General features: G+C 62.9%; 1 protein-coding gene across 4 annotated transcripts; it reads right to left on the reverse strand.

Annotated features, from left to right (window-relative positions):
- Positions 1–13,704, reverse strand: LOC117437081 (MAGUK p55 scaffold protein 2). 4 transcript variants are annotated; one of them, XM_034070138.1, is made up of 12 exons: positions 13,659–13,704; positions 12,190–12,308; positions 9,481–9,633; positions 8,328–8,474; positions 7,067–7,294; positions 4,692–4,823; positions 3,245–3,350; positions 2,397–2,468; positions 2,158–2,319; positions 858–1,060; positions 317–445; positions 1–233 (listed from the first exon to the last, which is right to left on the reverse strand). In XM_034070138.1, the coding sequence occupies exons 1-12, from the start codon at positions 13,687–13,689 to the stop codon at positions 57–59; spliced, it is 1,659 nt and encodes a 552-aa protein (XP_033926029.1). In that variant the 5' UTR covers positions 13,690–13,704; the 3' UTR covers positions 1–56. The 4 variants fall into 4 exon arrangements, with proteins under 4 accessions (XP_033926029.1, XP_033926030.1, XP_033926031.1 ...); XM_034070139.1 differs by having other exon boundaries at positions 57–233; positions 2,397–2,465; XM_034070140.1 differs by lacking the exon at positions 13,659–13,704 and adding an exon at positions 13,372–13,395 and having other exon boundaries at positions 57–233.
- Between the last annotated feature and the right edge of the window lie 1,505 nt (positions 13,705–15,209).

Raw genomic sequence — 15,209 nt, forward strand, 5'->3', positions numbered from 1 at the left:
AGCGCGAGCCCCACACCCCATGGGTGCCATGGGGGGCACAAGCGCCCTATGGGGCTCTAATAGACCCAACTGACGGGCACCCACTGCGGCTGCACCCGCAGGAGCTCCATGGCCTCGCGCAGCCGCCCGAACGTGCGCTCCAGGTCATCGTTGGTGATGCTCAGGTCGAAGTAGTGGCCGTACCCGCGCTGGATGCGGCCGCTCTCCTCCACCGTGCGCCTGGCGTCCGCCTCCTGCCCCACACATCTGCCTCAGTGCCCCATAGCTCCCATCGTGCCCCACATACACACACGTAACCCGGGGGGGGGGGTGGTACCGTGAGCTGCTTCGTGGCCACCCCGCTCTCCAGGGCCGCCCGGTTCATGGCCCGAAGCATCTCGGGGCTGGGGGCCTCAATGAACACCACATAGGGCACGAACTCTGCCGTCCTCAGCACCTTCACTGCCTGTGGGGCACGGGGCAGAGCTGAGCCCCACGGCACGGGCAGCCCCATGGTGTGGGCAGCCCCACGGTGCAGGCAGCCCCATGGCATGGACAGCCCCATGGCACAGGCAGCCCCACGGCACAGGCAGCCCCATGGCACAGGCAGCCCCACGGCACAGGCAGCCCCACAGCACAGGCAGCCCCACAGCACAGACAGCCCCACGGCACAGGCAGCCCCACAGCACAGGCAGCCACACGGCACAGGCAGCCCCACGGTGCAGGCAGCCCCATGGTGCAGGCAGCCCCATGGCATGGACAGCCCCACGGTGTGGGCAGCCCCACGGCACAGGCAGCCCCACGGCACAGGCAGCCCCACAGCACAGGCAGCCCCATGGCACGGGCAGCCCCATGGAGGGCTGGCGGAGGTGCCGTACCTGGGGGTTGACATCCAGGATGCACATCTTCCCTGCCTCCACCACGGCGCGGATGGAGTCGATCTTGGTGCCATAGAGGTTGCCCTCGTACTCTCCATGCTCCAGGTACCGCCCGGCCCTGATGTCTGCCTCCATCTCCCCCCGCGACACGAAGCGGTAGCCGAGCCCGTCCCGTTCACTGTCCTTGGGCTTCCGGGACGTGTCTGTGGGGCACCGACCGCTCACACCCGCAGTGCAGCCGGGCATGGGGTAAACCTGCACACGGGGGGGGGGGCACTCGGGGGGACAGGGATGGTCAAAGGGGATGGGGATGCTCATGGGGGACAGGGATGCTCAGAAGGGACAGGGATGCTCACAGGGGACAGGGATGTTCACAGGGGACAGGGATGCTCAGAGGGGACAGGGATGCTCACAGGGGACAGGGATGCTCAGGAGGGACAGGGATGCTCAGGAGGGACAGGGATGCTCACAGGGGACAGGGATGCTCAGATGGGACAGGGATGCTCAGATGGGACAGGGATGCTCACAGGGGACAGGGATGCTCAGAAGGGACAGGGATGCTCACAGGGGACAGGGATGCTCAGGAGGGACAGGGATGCTCAGGAGGGACAGGGATGCTCACAGGGGACAGGGATGCTCAGATGGGACAGGGATGCTCACAGGGGACAGGGATGCTCAGAAGGGACAGGGATGCTCACAGGGGACAGGGATGCTCAGGAGGGACAGGGATGCTCAGGAGGGACAGGGATGCTCACAGGGGACAGGGATGCTCAGAAGGGACAGGGATGCTCAGAGGGGACAGGGATGCTCAGGAGGGACAGGGATGCTCACAGGGGACAGGGATGCTCACAGGGGACAGGGATGCTCAGGAGGGACAGGGATGCTCACAGGAGACAGGGATGCTCAGAGGGGACAGGGATGCTCAGGAGGGACAGGGATGCTCAGAAGGGACAGGAATGCTCACAGGGGACAGGGATGCTCACAGGGGACAGGGATGCTCAGAGGGGACAGGGATGCTCAGGAAGGACAGGGATGCTCAGGAAGGACAGGGATGCTCAGGAGGGGACAGGGATGCTCAGGAGGGACAGGGATGCTCAGAAGGGACAGGGATGCTCACAGGGGACAGGGATGCTCACAGGGGACAGGGATGCTCAGAAGGGACAGGGATGCTCAGAGGGGACAGGGATGCTCAGGAGGGACAGGGATGCTCAGAGGGGACAGGGATGCTCAGGAAGGACAGGGATGCTCAGGAGGGACAGGGATGCTCACAGGGGATGGGGACGCTGATGCGGACACTCACAGGGGATGGTTGTCCCGTATCGCGCCTGGTCAGACATGATGAGCTTGTTCTTGAGGCTGCGGCGCCCGACGCCCTGAGCCCCGATGAGCACCAGGGTTTTCCTGCGGAACGGAGGCATCCGCGCGACCTCCTCATAGATGAGCAGCTCGTGGCGGTCGAACTCTGGTGCGGGATGAGGCCGTCACCCATAGGGGTCCTGGGGACCCCCGGCCCCCGGTGCCACCGCCCGCGGCACTCACCGGCGTTCCTGGTGGTCAGGTACATCATCCTCTTCTTCCTCCTCCCACTGAGGCTGCCACACAGGGACCCTGCTGAGGGCAATGGGGCTCAGTTGGAGACAGGGGCACGGATGGGGCTGCATGGACTGAGGCATGGGACTGGGACCAGCGGCAGGGGCATGGGGACACGGTGCTGGGAGCTGGGGACCTGCCACAGTCATGGGGACATCACTGTGGGGACATCACTGTGGGGACATCACTGTGGGGATATCACTGTGGGGACATCCCTGTGGGGACATCACTGTGGGGACATCACCATGGGGACATCACTGTGGGGCATGGGGACCCTGCCATAGGGCAATGGGGATCTGCCACAGCCATGGGGGACGTCACCATGGGGACATCACTGTGGGGACATCACCATGGGAACATCACCATAGGGACATCACTGTGGGGACATCACCATGGGAACATCACCGTGGGGACATCACCATAGGGACATCCCCATGGGGACATCACCATGGGGACATCACTGTGGGGATATCACTGTGGGGACATCCCTGTGGGGACACCACTATGGGGACATCACTGTGGGGCATGGGGACCCTGCCATAGGGCAATGGGGATCTGCCACAGCCATGGGGGACGTCACCATGGGGACATCACTGTGGGGACATCACCATAGGGACATCCCCATGGGGACATCACCGTGGGGACATCACTGTGGGGCATGGGGACCCCGCCATGGGGCCATGGGGACCCTGCATAGGGTGATGGAGACCCTGCCATGGGGTGATGGGGACCCTGCATGGGGTGATGGGCACCCCGCCATGGGGCCATAGGTGCTGCTGTGCCCCCCATCTCCGTACCGGCAGCGGGGGCCGTGTCCCCGTCCCTCCGCACAAATGCTTTCCGCTTCTCCTCCAGCAGCTGACTGGGCACCAGCCCCGCACTGCCGCCAGCCACATGGCACGCCTGGGGACAGCACCATGGCACCGGCACCACAGCACCGGGCACGGGACACCGCGAGCATGGGGACACCGCGAGCATGGGGACACCGCGAGCATGGGGACACCGCAACTCATGGGGACACCACAACCCATGGGGACACCGCGACCATGGGGACACCGCGACCACGGGGACACCGCAACTCATGGGGACACCACAACCCATGGGGACACCGCGACCATGGGGACACCGCGACCACGGGGACACCGCGACCCATGGGGACACCGCGACCATGGGGACACCGCGACCATGGGGACACCACAACCCATGGGGACACCGCAACCCATGGGGACACCGTGACCATGGGGACACCGCGACCATGGGGACACCGCGACCATGGGGACACCGTGACCATGGGGACACCGCGAGCATGGGGACACCGTGACCATGGGGACACCACAACCCATGGGGACACCACAACCCATGGGGACACCCCAACCATGGGGACACTGCATTGGCACCAGCCCCATGGGCACCCAACCCATGGGAATGCCCCAATCCATAGGGACCCCCCTGCTGCCAAAGAAACCCCAATTCCCAAGGTTTCCAGGACCCCCCCAAGTCCCACATGACCCCAGGGACCACCCCCAGGTTTAGGTCCCCCCCAAGCCCCACAAGGATCCCTCAGTTTCAAAGCCTCCTTCAGCTCCCAGGTACCAGCCCCCCACCCCCCCCCAGCCCCCATGTCCCCACCTGCATCAACCCAGCCCCATATCCCCCCCCAGCCCCCATGTCCCCACCTGCATCAACCCAGCCCCATATCCCCCCCCACCCCCCATGTCCCCACCTGCATCAACCCAGCCCCATATCCCCCCTCACCCCCCATGTCCCCACCTGCATCAACCCAGCCCCATATCCCCCACACCCCCCCTGTCCCCCCCTGCATCAACCCAGCCCCATACCCCCCCCATGCCCCCCATGTCCCCACCTGCATCAACCCAGCCCCATATCCCCCCCCACCCCCCATGTCCCCACCTGCATCAACCCAGCCCCATATCCCCCCCCACCCCCCGTGTCCCCACCTGCATCAACCCAGCCCCATATCCCCCCCCACCCCCCATGTCCCCACCTGCATCAACCCAGCCCCATATCCCCCCCCATGTCCCCACCTGCATCAACCCAGCCCCATATCCCCCCCCATGTCCCCATCTGCATCAACCCAGCCCCATATCCCCCCCCATGTCCCCACCTGCATCAACCCAGCCCCATATCCCCCCCCATGTCCCCACCTGCATCAACCCAGCCCCATATCCCCCCCCATGTCCCCACCTGCATCAACCCAGCCCCATATCCCCCCCATGCCCCCACCTGCCACCAGTTGGGGTCATCCTGGTTGACGATCTGCAGCAGGTCCCCAGCCATGAACTTGAGCCCAGCCTCTCGGCAGGGGATGAGCGCGTCCGTGGCAGGGTCGTAGTCGAAGTGGCAGCGGACATAGACCTGGGGGCCGTGGGCACCGCGATGCTGCCGCTCCGGTGCCCCACACACACCCGTGTGCCCCACACTATGTGTGCCCCACACTATGTGTGCCCCACACTATGTGTGCCCCACATCCCGGCGCAGCAGGGAGCGCACGGCCCCGGCGCACACACACGCGGCCCCGGCTGCTGCCGCTGCGCCCCACAGCGCACCCAGCGCGGCCCCCACGCACAGCCCCACGGCCACGCACAGGCACACGCAGGCACCCATGGCCGCCAGCAGCCAGGCGGTGATGGCGCACATGGGTGCGGGAGCGTGGGGCCTGTTCGGTGCTGGCACCGGGATGCTCAGCACTGGCACCGGGATGCTCAGCACTGGCACCAGGATGCTCAGCGCTGGCACCAGGGATGCTCAGTGCCAGGGGATGCTCAGCACTGGCACCAGGATGCTCGATGCTGGCTCCGGGATGCTCAGTGCCAGGGGATGCAGGGACAACAGAGGCTTTGTCCCCACGGAGCCTGCACCAGGCTGGCACTGGGGACATGGGGCACACTCTGACAGCAGGGGCTGGATGTGGGGACGGTGACAAAGCCAGACCCACTGCAGCCCTCAGCAGTGCATGGGGACACCGGGGTCCCACTGGCCATGGGGCAGCAGGGAGAGGGAGCTGTGTGGCTCAAGGGATGTATGGGGAGATGAGGCCCATGAAGAAGGGACAGGGGACATGGGGCACGTGGGCATGGGTTCCTATGTGACCATAGTGACAATGTGGACATGGTGACACAGACATGGGGTAGCCATGGGTAGGGTGCTGCATGTGGGATGCAGGGCAGGGTGCAGAGTGGGATGCAGATGTAGGTACAGATGTGGATGCAGGATAGGATGCAGATGTGGATGCAGGATAGGATGCAGATGTGGATGCAGATGTGGATGCAGGATAGGATGCAGATGTGGATGCAGGATAGGATGCATATGCAGATACAGAGGTGGATGCAGGATAGGATGCAGATGCGGGTGCAGATGTGGATGCAGAGGTGGCTGCAGGGCAGGATGCAGGTGGGATGCAGATGCAGGTACAGACGTGGATGCAGGATAGGATGCAGGTGGGATGCAGAGGTGGATGCAGGATAGGATGTGGTTGCAGATGCAGGTGCAGATGTGGCTGCAGGGCAGGATGCATATGCATATGCATATGCAGGATAGGATGCAGATGTGGCTGCAGATGTGGCTGCAGGGCAGGATGCAGGTGGGATGCAGCTGCAGGTATAGATGTGGATGTAGGGCAGGATGCATATGTAGATGCAGAGGTGGATGTAGGATAGGATGCAGATGCAGGTGCAGATGCGGGTGCAGATGTGGCTGCAGGGCAGAATGCAGGGCAGGATACAGATGCAGGGCAGGATGCAGGGCAGGATGCAGGGCAGGATGCAGATGCAGGTCAGGATGCAGATGCAGGTCAGGGTGCAGGGCAGGATGCAGGGCAGGATGCAGATGTGGCTGCAGGGCAGGATGCAGATGCAGGTCAGGGTGCAGGGCAGGATGCAGGGCAGGATGCAGATGCAGGGCAGGATGCAGGGCAGGATGCAGGGCAGGATGCAGATGCAGGGCAGGATGCAGATGCAGGGCAGGATGCAGATGCAGATGCAGGGCAGGATGCAGATGCAGGTCAGGGTGCAGGGCAGGATGCAGGGCAGGATGCAGATGCAGGGCAGGATGCAGGGCAGGATGCAGGGCAGGATGCAGGGCAGGATGCAGATGCAGGGCAGGATGCAGATGCAGGGCAGGATGCAGATGCAGATGCAGGTCAGGATGCAGATGCAGGTCAGGATGCAGGTCAGGATGCAGGTCAGGATGCAGATGCAGATGCAGATGCAGGGCAGGATGCAGGGCAGGATGCAGGTCAGGATGCAGATGCAGGTCAGGATGCAGATGCAGATGCAGATGCAGGGCAGGATGCAGGGCAGGATGCAGGGCAGGATGCAGATGCAGATGCAGGGCAGGATGCAGATGCAGGGCAGGATGCAGATGCAGGTCAGGATGCAGATGCAGGTCAGGATGCAGGTCAGGATGCAGATGCAGGTCAGGATGCAGATGCAGATGCAGGGCAGGATGCAGATGCAGGTCAGGATGCAGATGCAGGTCAGGATGCAGGGCAGGATGCAGATGCAGGTCAGGATGCAGATGCAGGGCAGGATGCAGATGCAGGTCAGGACGCAGGACAGGACACAGGGCAGCTGCAGCCGCGCGCGGCCGCGGTGCGGTACCTGCCGGGGCGGCTGCGGCTCCTGGTAGCTGGGCAGCACCTTGAGCACGACGCTGCCGCTGGCCTGGCGCAGGGACTCCTGCAGCGCCCGCGGGTCGCTGCCCACCTCGCGCCCGTTCACCTCGCGGATGACGTCCCCGACGTGCAGCAGCCCCTGCTGCGCCACCATCCCCCCGTGCAGGATGCGGGCGACCACCAGCTCCCCGCGCTCCACGCGGAACGTCACCCCCTGCGCACAGCGCGTCAGCGCCGCCACCGATGCCAAGGGTCACATCCAGGCACCCCCAGCATCACCCATTGCCCTCCAGAAACACCAGTAACGCTCCAGCACCCTGCGATGCCCCCAGCACCAATGGTCACATCCAGGCACCCCCAGCATCACCCATTGCCCAGTCACCCATTCCAGTCACACCAGCAACGCTCCAGCACCCTGCAATGCCCCCAGTGCCACCAGCACCCACAATAGTGCCCCCAGCAGCTGTAGTGTCAATAGCAACACCTCTGATGTCCACAGCATCCTGCACCAGCACCCACAGCACCCAGCAATGACCGCAGTGATCCCTGCAATGCCCTCCAGCATCCCACGGCACTTGCACCAGCACCCAGCATGACCCAGTACCCTGCAATGCTCCCAATGCCGCCAGCACCCAGCGATGCCCCACAGAGCCCCAGAGCATCCCCAGTGCCCACAGCACTGGCACCATGACCCGCAGCACCCCAGCACCATCTCCATCACCCACAGTACCCAGCAATGCCCTCCAACACCCCACAGCACCCCAAAGCTCACTGCACCTGCACCATCACAGCAGCACCCAGCGATGCCCCACAGAACCCCCCAGCACCCCAGCACCATCTCCATCACCCCCAGCACCACCTCCATCACCCCAGCACCATCTCCATCACCCCCAGCACCACCTCCATCACCCCAGCACCACCTCCATCACCCCCAGCACCACCTCCATCACCCCAGCACCATCTCCATCACCCCCAGCACCATCTCCATCACCCCAGCACCATCTCCATCACCCCCAGCACCAACTCCATCACCCCAGCACCATCTCCATCACCCCAGCACCATCTCCATCACCCCCAGCACCATCTCCATCACCCCCAGCACCACCTCCATCACCCCCAGCACCACCTCCATCACCCCAGCACCACCTCCATCACCCCCAGCACCATCTCCATCACCCCCAGCACCACCTCCATCACCCCCAGCACCATCTCCATCACCCGCAGCCCCAGGCCCCGCTGGTGCTCACCAGGCTCTGTCCTGGCGCCCGTCGGATCCCCACCATGCGCACGGCATCGGGGGGCAGGGGGTGGTGGCTGCCGGGGGGGGGCACGGGGCTCCCCGGGGGGGTCTCATAGCTCTTGGTGGCCACTGAATCGTGGGTCTCCAGCAGTGACTGCGGGGACATGGCAAGGGGCTGGCATACGGGACCCTGCACACGTGACCCTGCACACGTGACCCTGCACACGTGACCCTGCACACGTGACCTTGCACATGTGACCCTGCACATGGGTCTTTGCACATGGGTCCCTGCACATGGGTCCCTGCACGCATGTCTTTGCACACATGTCCCTGTACACGGATCCTTGCACACATGTCCTCAGCCATGCATCCTTGCACACACATCCTTGCACACATGTCCTTGTACACGCGTCCCTGCACATGGATCTATGCACGTATGTCCTCACGCATGCATCCTTGCACATGGGTCTTCGGCCATGCAACCTTGCACATGGGTCCGTGCACATGCGTCCTCGGCCATGCATCCTTGGACACGCCTCCTTGCACACATGTCCCTGCACACATGTACTCATGCATGCATCCTTGCACATGTCCTTGCACATGTGTCCTTGCACACATGGCCATGCACTCATGGCCTTGCACACGGGTCCTTGGCCATGCATCCTTGCACATGTGTCCCTGCACATAGGTCCTCATGCATGCATCCTTGCACAGGCATCCTTGTACACGTGTCCTTGCACACGTGTCCTTGCACACATGGACTCGGCCATACATCCTTGCACACACATCCTTGCACACATGTCCCTGCACACACGTCCTCACGCACACATTCTTGCACACGCATCCTTGCACACGCATCCTTGCACACATGTCCCTGCACACATGGGCTTGGCCATGCATCCTTGCACACACATCCTTGCACACATGTCCCTGCACACACGTCCTCACGCACACATTCTTGCACACGCATCCTTGCACACGCATCCTTGCACACATGTCCCTGCACACGTGTCCCTGCACACGTGGACTCGGACATGCATCCTTGCACATGTGTCCCTGCACATAGGTCCTCATGCATGCATCCTTGCACACGCATCCTTGTACACGTGTCCTTGCACACACATCCTCACACACACATCCTGGCACACGCATCCCCGCACCTGGAAGTGTGGCAGGCGCAGGATGCGGCTCAGCTCCGCGGCCGCACTGTCCCGCGGCGCCAGGGGCCCTATGTCCCGCAGGATCTCCTGCACCAGAGCCACGTTGTTGTCCTGCACGGCCTCCAGGCGCTGCTCCTCCAGGCGCTCGTGAGCCTGCGGGGACGGGTGTGAGCAGGGATGGGTGTGAGCACAGCCTGGTTTGGGTGTGAACACACGAGCACAGCCTGGCCTTGGGTGTGAACACATGAGCACAAACCTGTCCTTGGGTGTGAACACACGAGCACAGCCTGGCTTGGGTGTGAACACATGAGCACAAACCTGTCCTTGGGTGTGAACACACGAGCACAGCCTGGCCCTGGGTGTGAACACACGAGCACAGCCTGGCTTGGGTGTGAACACATGAGCACAGCCTGGCCTTGGGTGTGAACACACGAGCACAGCCTGGCCTTGGGTGTGAACACATGAGCACAAACCTGTCCTTGGGTGTGAACACACGAGCACAGCCTGGCCCTGGGTGTGAACACATGAGCACAGCCTGGCCTTGGGTGTGAACACACGAGCACAGCCTGGCCCTGGGTGTGAACACATGAGCACAGCCTGACCTTGGGTGTGAACACACGAGCACAGCCTGGCCCTGGGTGTGAACACACGAGCACAGCCTGGCCCTGAGTGTGAACACACGAGCACAGCCTGGCCCTGGGTGTGAACACACGAGCACAGCCTGACCTTGGGTGTTAACACACGAGCACAGCCTGGCTTGGGTGTGAACACACGTGCACAGCCTGGCCCCGGGTGTGAACACACGAGCACAGCCTGGCCCTGGGTGTGAACACATGAGCACAGCCTGGCCCTGGGTGTGAACACACGAGTACAGCCTGGACTTGGGTGTGAACACACGAGCACAGCCTGGCCCTGGGTGTGAACACACGAGCACAGCCTGGTCCTGGGTGTGAACACATGAGCACAGCCTGGCCCTGGGTGTGAACACACGAGCACAGCCTGGCCCTTGGTGTGAACACACGAGTACAGCCTGGACTTGGGTGTGAACACACGAGCACAGCCTGGACCTGGGTGTGAACACACGAGCACAGCCTGGCCCTGGGTGTGAACACACGTGCACAGCCTGGCCCCGGGTGTGAACACACGAGCACAGCCTGGCCCCGGGTGTGAACACACGAGCACAGCCTGGCCCTGGGTGTGAACACACGAGCACAGCCTGTCCTTGGGTGTGAACACACGAGCACAGCCTGGCCCCGGGTGTGAACACACGAGCACAGCCTGGCCCTGGGTGTGAACACACGAGCACAGCCTGTCCTTGTGTGTGAACACACGAGCACAGCCTGTCCTTGGGTGTGAACACACGAGCACAGCCTGGCCCTGGGGGTGAACACACGAACACAAACCTGTCTGTGTGTGTGAACACACGAGCACAGCCTGGCCCTGGGTGTGAACACACGAGCACAGCCTGGCCCTGGGTGTGAACACACGAGCACAGCCTGTCCTTGTGTGTGAACACACGAGCACAGCCTGTCCTTGTGTGTGAACACATGTGCACAAACCTGTCCTTGTGTGTGAACATGTAGATGCATACATACATGTACATGAGCACACAGGTATGTGCAAGCATGAGCAGACACCTCCCCGCATGCACACGACCATATATCCATGTATGCACAGACACACGTGTGACAACACATAAATGCATGTGTACATGCATAGATACATGTGTGCACATGCAGGTACATGTGAACATGCACAGGTGCCTCCTGCATGTGCATGCATGTGAGCACCCATCCATGCACATGCATACACACATGTGCACATGCACACACGTCCATGCACATGCATACACTCATGTACACATGCACACACATCCATGCACATGCATACACACATGTACACATGCACACACGTCCATGCACATGCATACACACATGTACACATGCACACACATCCATGCACATGCATACACACATGTACACTTGTACATACATGTACACATGCACACACACGTACACATGCACACACACGTACATATGCACACACATGTACACATGCACACACATGTACACATGCACACACATGTACATATGCACACACACGTACACATGCACACACACGTACATATGCACACACATGTACACATGCACACACATGTACATATGCACACACATGTACACATGCACACACATGTACACATGCACACACATGTACATATGCACACACATGTACACATGCACACACGCACACACATGCACACACATGTACACATGCACACACATGTACACATGCACACACATGTACACATGCACACACATGCACACACATGTACACTTGTACACACATGTACATATGCACACACATGTACACATGCACACACATATACACATGCACACACATATACACATGCACACACATGTACACATGCACACACATGTACACATGCACACATGTACACATGCACACACATGTACACTTGTACACACATGTACATATGCACACACATGTACACATGCACACACATGTACACATGCACACACACATCCATACACGCACACCTTCCAGCGCACCACAGGCACACACATGCGTGTGCACCCCCCCCCCCCACCACGTGTGCACACGCGTGCCCCATGCGCTGCCCCATGCGCTGCCCCATGCACTGCCCCATGCCCTGCCCCATGGGCTGCCCCATGCCCCGGTGCCCCCCACCTTGGCCAGGGACCTCACAATGGGGCTCTCCATGATGCCGCGCAGGAACAGGAGGTCGAGCTCCGCGGCTCCGGGGGGGCCCGGGACCCCCATCAGGTTGTCCAGGACCTGCTGCATGGCTGGGGGGGGACATGGGGGGCACATGGAGACCTTGGGACGTGAGCAGCAAGGGGGTGACTGCTGCCTGCGGCCGGGCTCTCAGGGGGTGCATCCCCCCCTATGCTGCCCGTGAACCAGGGACCCCCCCCCCAATACCACTTGGAAGTGCGCTGAGGGATAAGTAACGGGGGGGGGGGGGGGGGTTTATGCAATGGGGGAGGGTGATGCGGGGGAGTCCGGTGCAGTCAATGTGGTTTGATGCAATGGGGGATCCGATTCAATGGGGGGGGCGTTCAATGCAATGAGGGGTGCGATGCAATGGGGGGGTCAATGCACGGAGGGGTGCGATGCAATGGGGGGGTCAATGCAATGAGGGGTGCGATGCAATGGGGGGGTCAATGCATGGAGGGGTGCGATGCAATGGGGGGGTCAATGTACAGAGGGGTGCGATGCAATGGGGGGGTCAATACACAGAGGGGTGCGATGCAATGGGGGGGTCAAGGCACGGAGGGGTGCGATGCAATGGGGGGGTCAATGCAATGAGGGGTGCGATGCAATGGGGGGGTCAATGCACGGAGGGGTGCGATGCAATGGGGGGGTCAGTGCACGGAGGGGTGCGATGCAATGGGGGGGTCAAGGCACGGAGGGGTGCGATGCAATGGGGGGGCTGCGAGAGGCAGCACCGCAATGTCGGGGGATGCTCGGGATGCAGGGTGGGTTAATCCGGACACCCGCATATCAGGGGGGGCCACAGCATCACCCAGAGCCCCCCCCAACCCCCCCCACACCCCCGTTCCCCGCCGCCGTCTCCATCCATCCTCTCACCCTACCCCCAGGGCCATCCCCCCCATCCTCCCCCGTCCCCCCCCGTCCCCCCCTACCTGGGTCCTCCCGAGGGGGGCTCTCAGGGGCCGGGACCCCTCGGCCGGGTCCGCTCATGGCTGCGGGGGCAGCGCCGGGGACCCCCCCCCCATCATCCGGGTACCGTGGCCCCCCCCCCCGGGTCCGCATCCAACCCCCCCTCCCCCAGCCTTGCACACGCGGGCACGCGCGTGTGCTCACCCCCCCCCCCCTTGCACTCACCTGAGCGTGCACGCGCAGTGGGGAGGGGGAAGGGGGGGGGGGGGTTCAGCCCCTTTAAGGGGGAGGGGAAGGGGATGTGCGCTGTTGCCATGGCAGCGGGGGGGGCGGATTTAAAGGGACCGCGGCTTCGCACACGCGCGTGCACGAGCGCGCACACGCGCGTGCCCCTCCCCCCCCTTGCACACGCGCGTGCCCCTCCCCCCCTTGCACGCGCGTGTGCCCCTCCCCCCCCAATGCTCCCCCCCCCCCGTTGCACGCGCGCGTGCACGACCCCGGCGCGCGCTGACCCGAGAGCGAGGCTGGGGCAGCCGCGGGCATCGCTCCTGGCACGGACGGGACGGGGCCACTGCGCAGGCGCGGGGGGGGGCACGGGCACGCGGGCGCGTGCTGGAACACGCGGGGACGCGCGAGGACCCCGTGACCCTGCGGGCACCGAACGGGGGGGGACGGGACCCCAGGGCAGCACCGGCACCCGCAGTGTCACCAGTACCCCCAGTGTCACCAGTACCCCCAGTGTCACCAGTACCCCCAGTGTCAGCAGCACCCCCAGTGTCACCAGCACCCCCAGTGTCACCAGTACCCCCAGTGTCACCAGTACCGCCAGTGTCACCAGTACCCCCACTGTCACCAGCATCCCCAGTGTCACCAGTACCGCCAGTGTCACCAGTACCCCCAGTGTCACCAGCATCCCCAGTGTCACCAGTACCCCCAGTGTCAGCAGCACCCCCAGTGTCACCAGTACCCCCAGTGTCACCAGTATCCCCAGTGTCACCAGTACCCCCAGTGTCACCATACCCCCAGTGTCACCAGCACCCCCAGTGTCACCAGTACCCCCAGTGTCAGCAGCACCCCCAGTGTCACCAGTACCCCCAGTGTCACCAGCATTCCCAGTGTCACCAGTACCCCCAGTGTCACCAGCATCTCCAGTGTCACCAGTACCCCAGTGTCAGCAGCACCCCCAGTGTCACCAGTACCCCCAGTGTCACCAGTACCCCCAGTGTCAGCAGCACCCCCAGTGTCACCAGTACCCCCAGTGTCACCGGCACCCCCAGTGTCAGCAGCACCCCCAGTGTCACCAGTACCCCCAGTGTCAGCAGCATCCCCAGTGTCACCAGTACCCCCAGTGTCAGCAGCACCCCCAGTGTCACCAGTACCCCCAGTGTCAGCAGCACCCCCAATGTCACCAGTACCCCCAGTTCCCTGTATTCCCCAGCAGGCAGAGGCAGGAGTGGCTGCAGGGATTTACTGTTGGAGAGTGGGGATGAGGCCGCATGGTCCAGGGGTGATGGATGCAGTGCGGTGGGTGCAGTGGGTGCTGTAGGTGCGTGCTGTAGGTGGGTGCTGTGGGTGCTGTAGGTGGGTGCAGTGGGTGCTGTATGTGGGTGCTATGGGTGGGTGCTGGGGGTGCTGTTGGTGGGTGCTGTAGGTGTCTGCTGTAGGTTGATGCTGTGGGTGCCATTGGTGGCTCCTGTAGGTGGGTGCTGTAGGTGGGTGCTGTAGGTGTGTACCATTGGTGGGTGCTGTAGATGAGTGGTGTTGGTGCTTTCAGGAGGCTCCTCTTCACCCACGCCCCGCAACATCCCTGCGAGCAGAGGGGTCAGCACCAAGCACCCACAGCACCCACAGCACCCCCAGCACCCACAGAACCCACAGCACCCACAGCACCCCCAGCACCCCCAGCACCCACAGAACCCACAGCACCCACAGAACCCACAGAACCCACAGCACCCCCAGCACCCACAGAACCCACGGCACCCACAGCACCCCCAGCACCCACAGCACCCACAGAACCCACAGAACCCACAGCACCCACAGCACCCCCAGCACCCACAGCACCC

This window comes from Melopsittacus undulatus, chromosome 17 (assembly GCF_012275295.1).
Source record: "Melopsittacus undulatus isolate bMelUnd1 chromosome 17, bMelUnd1.mat.Z, whole genome shotgun sequence".
In the NCBI taxonomy this organism is placed as follows: Eukaryota; Metazoa; Chordata; class Aves; order Psittaciformes; family Psittaculidae; genus Melopsittacus; species Melopsittacus undulatus.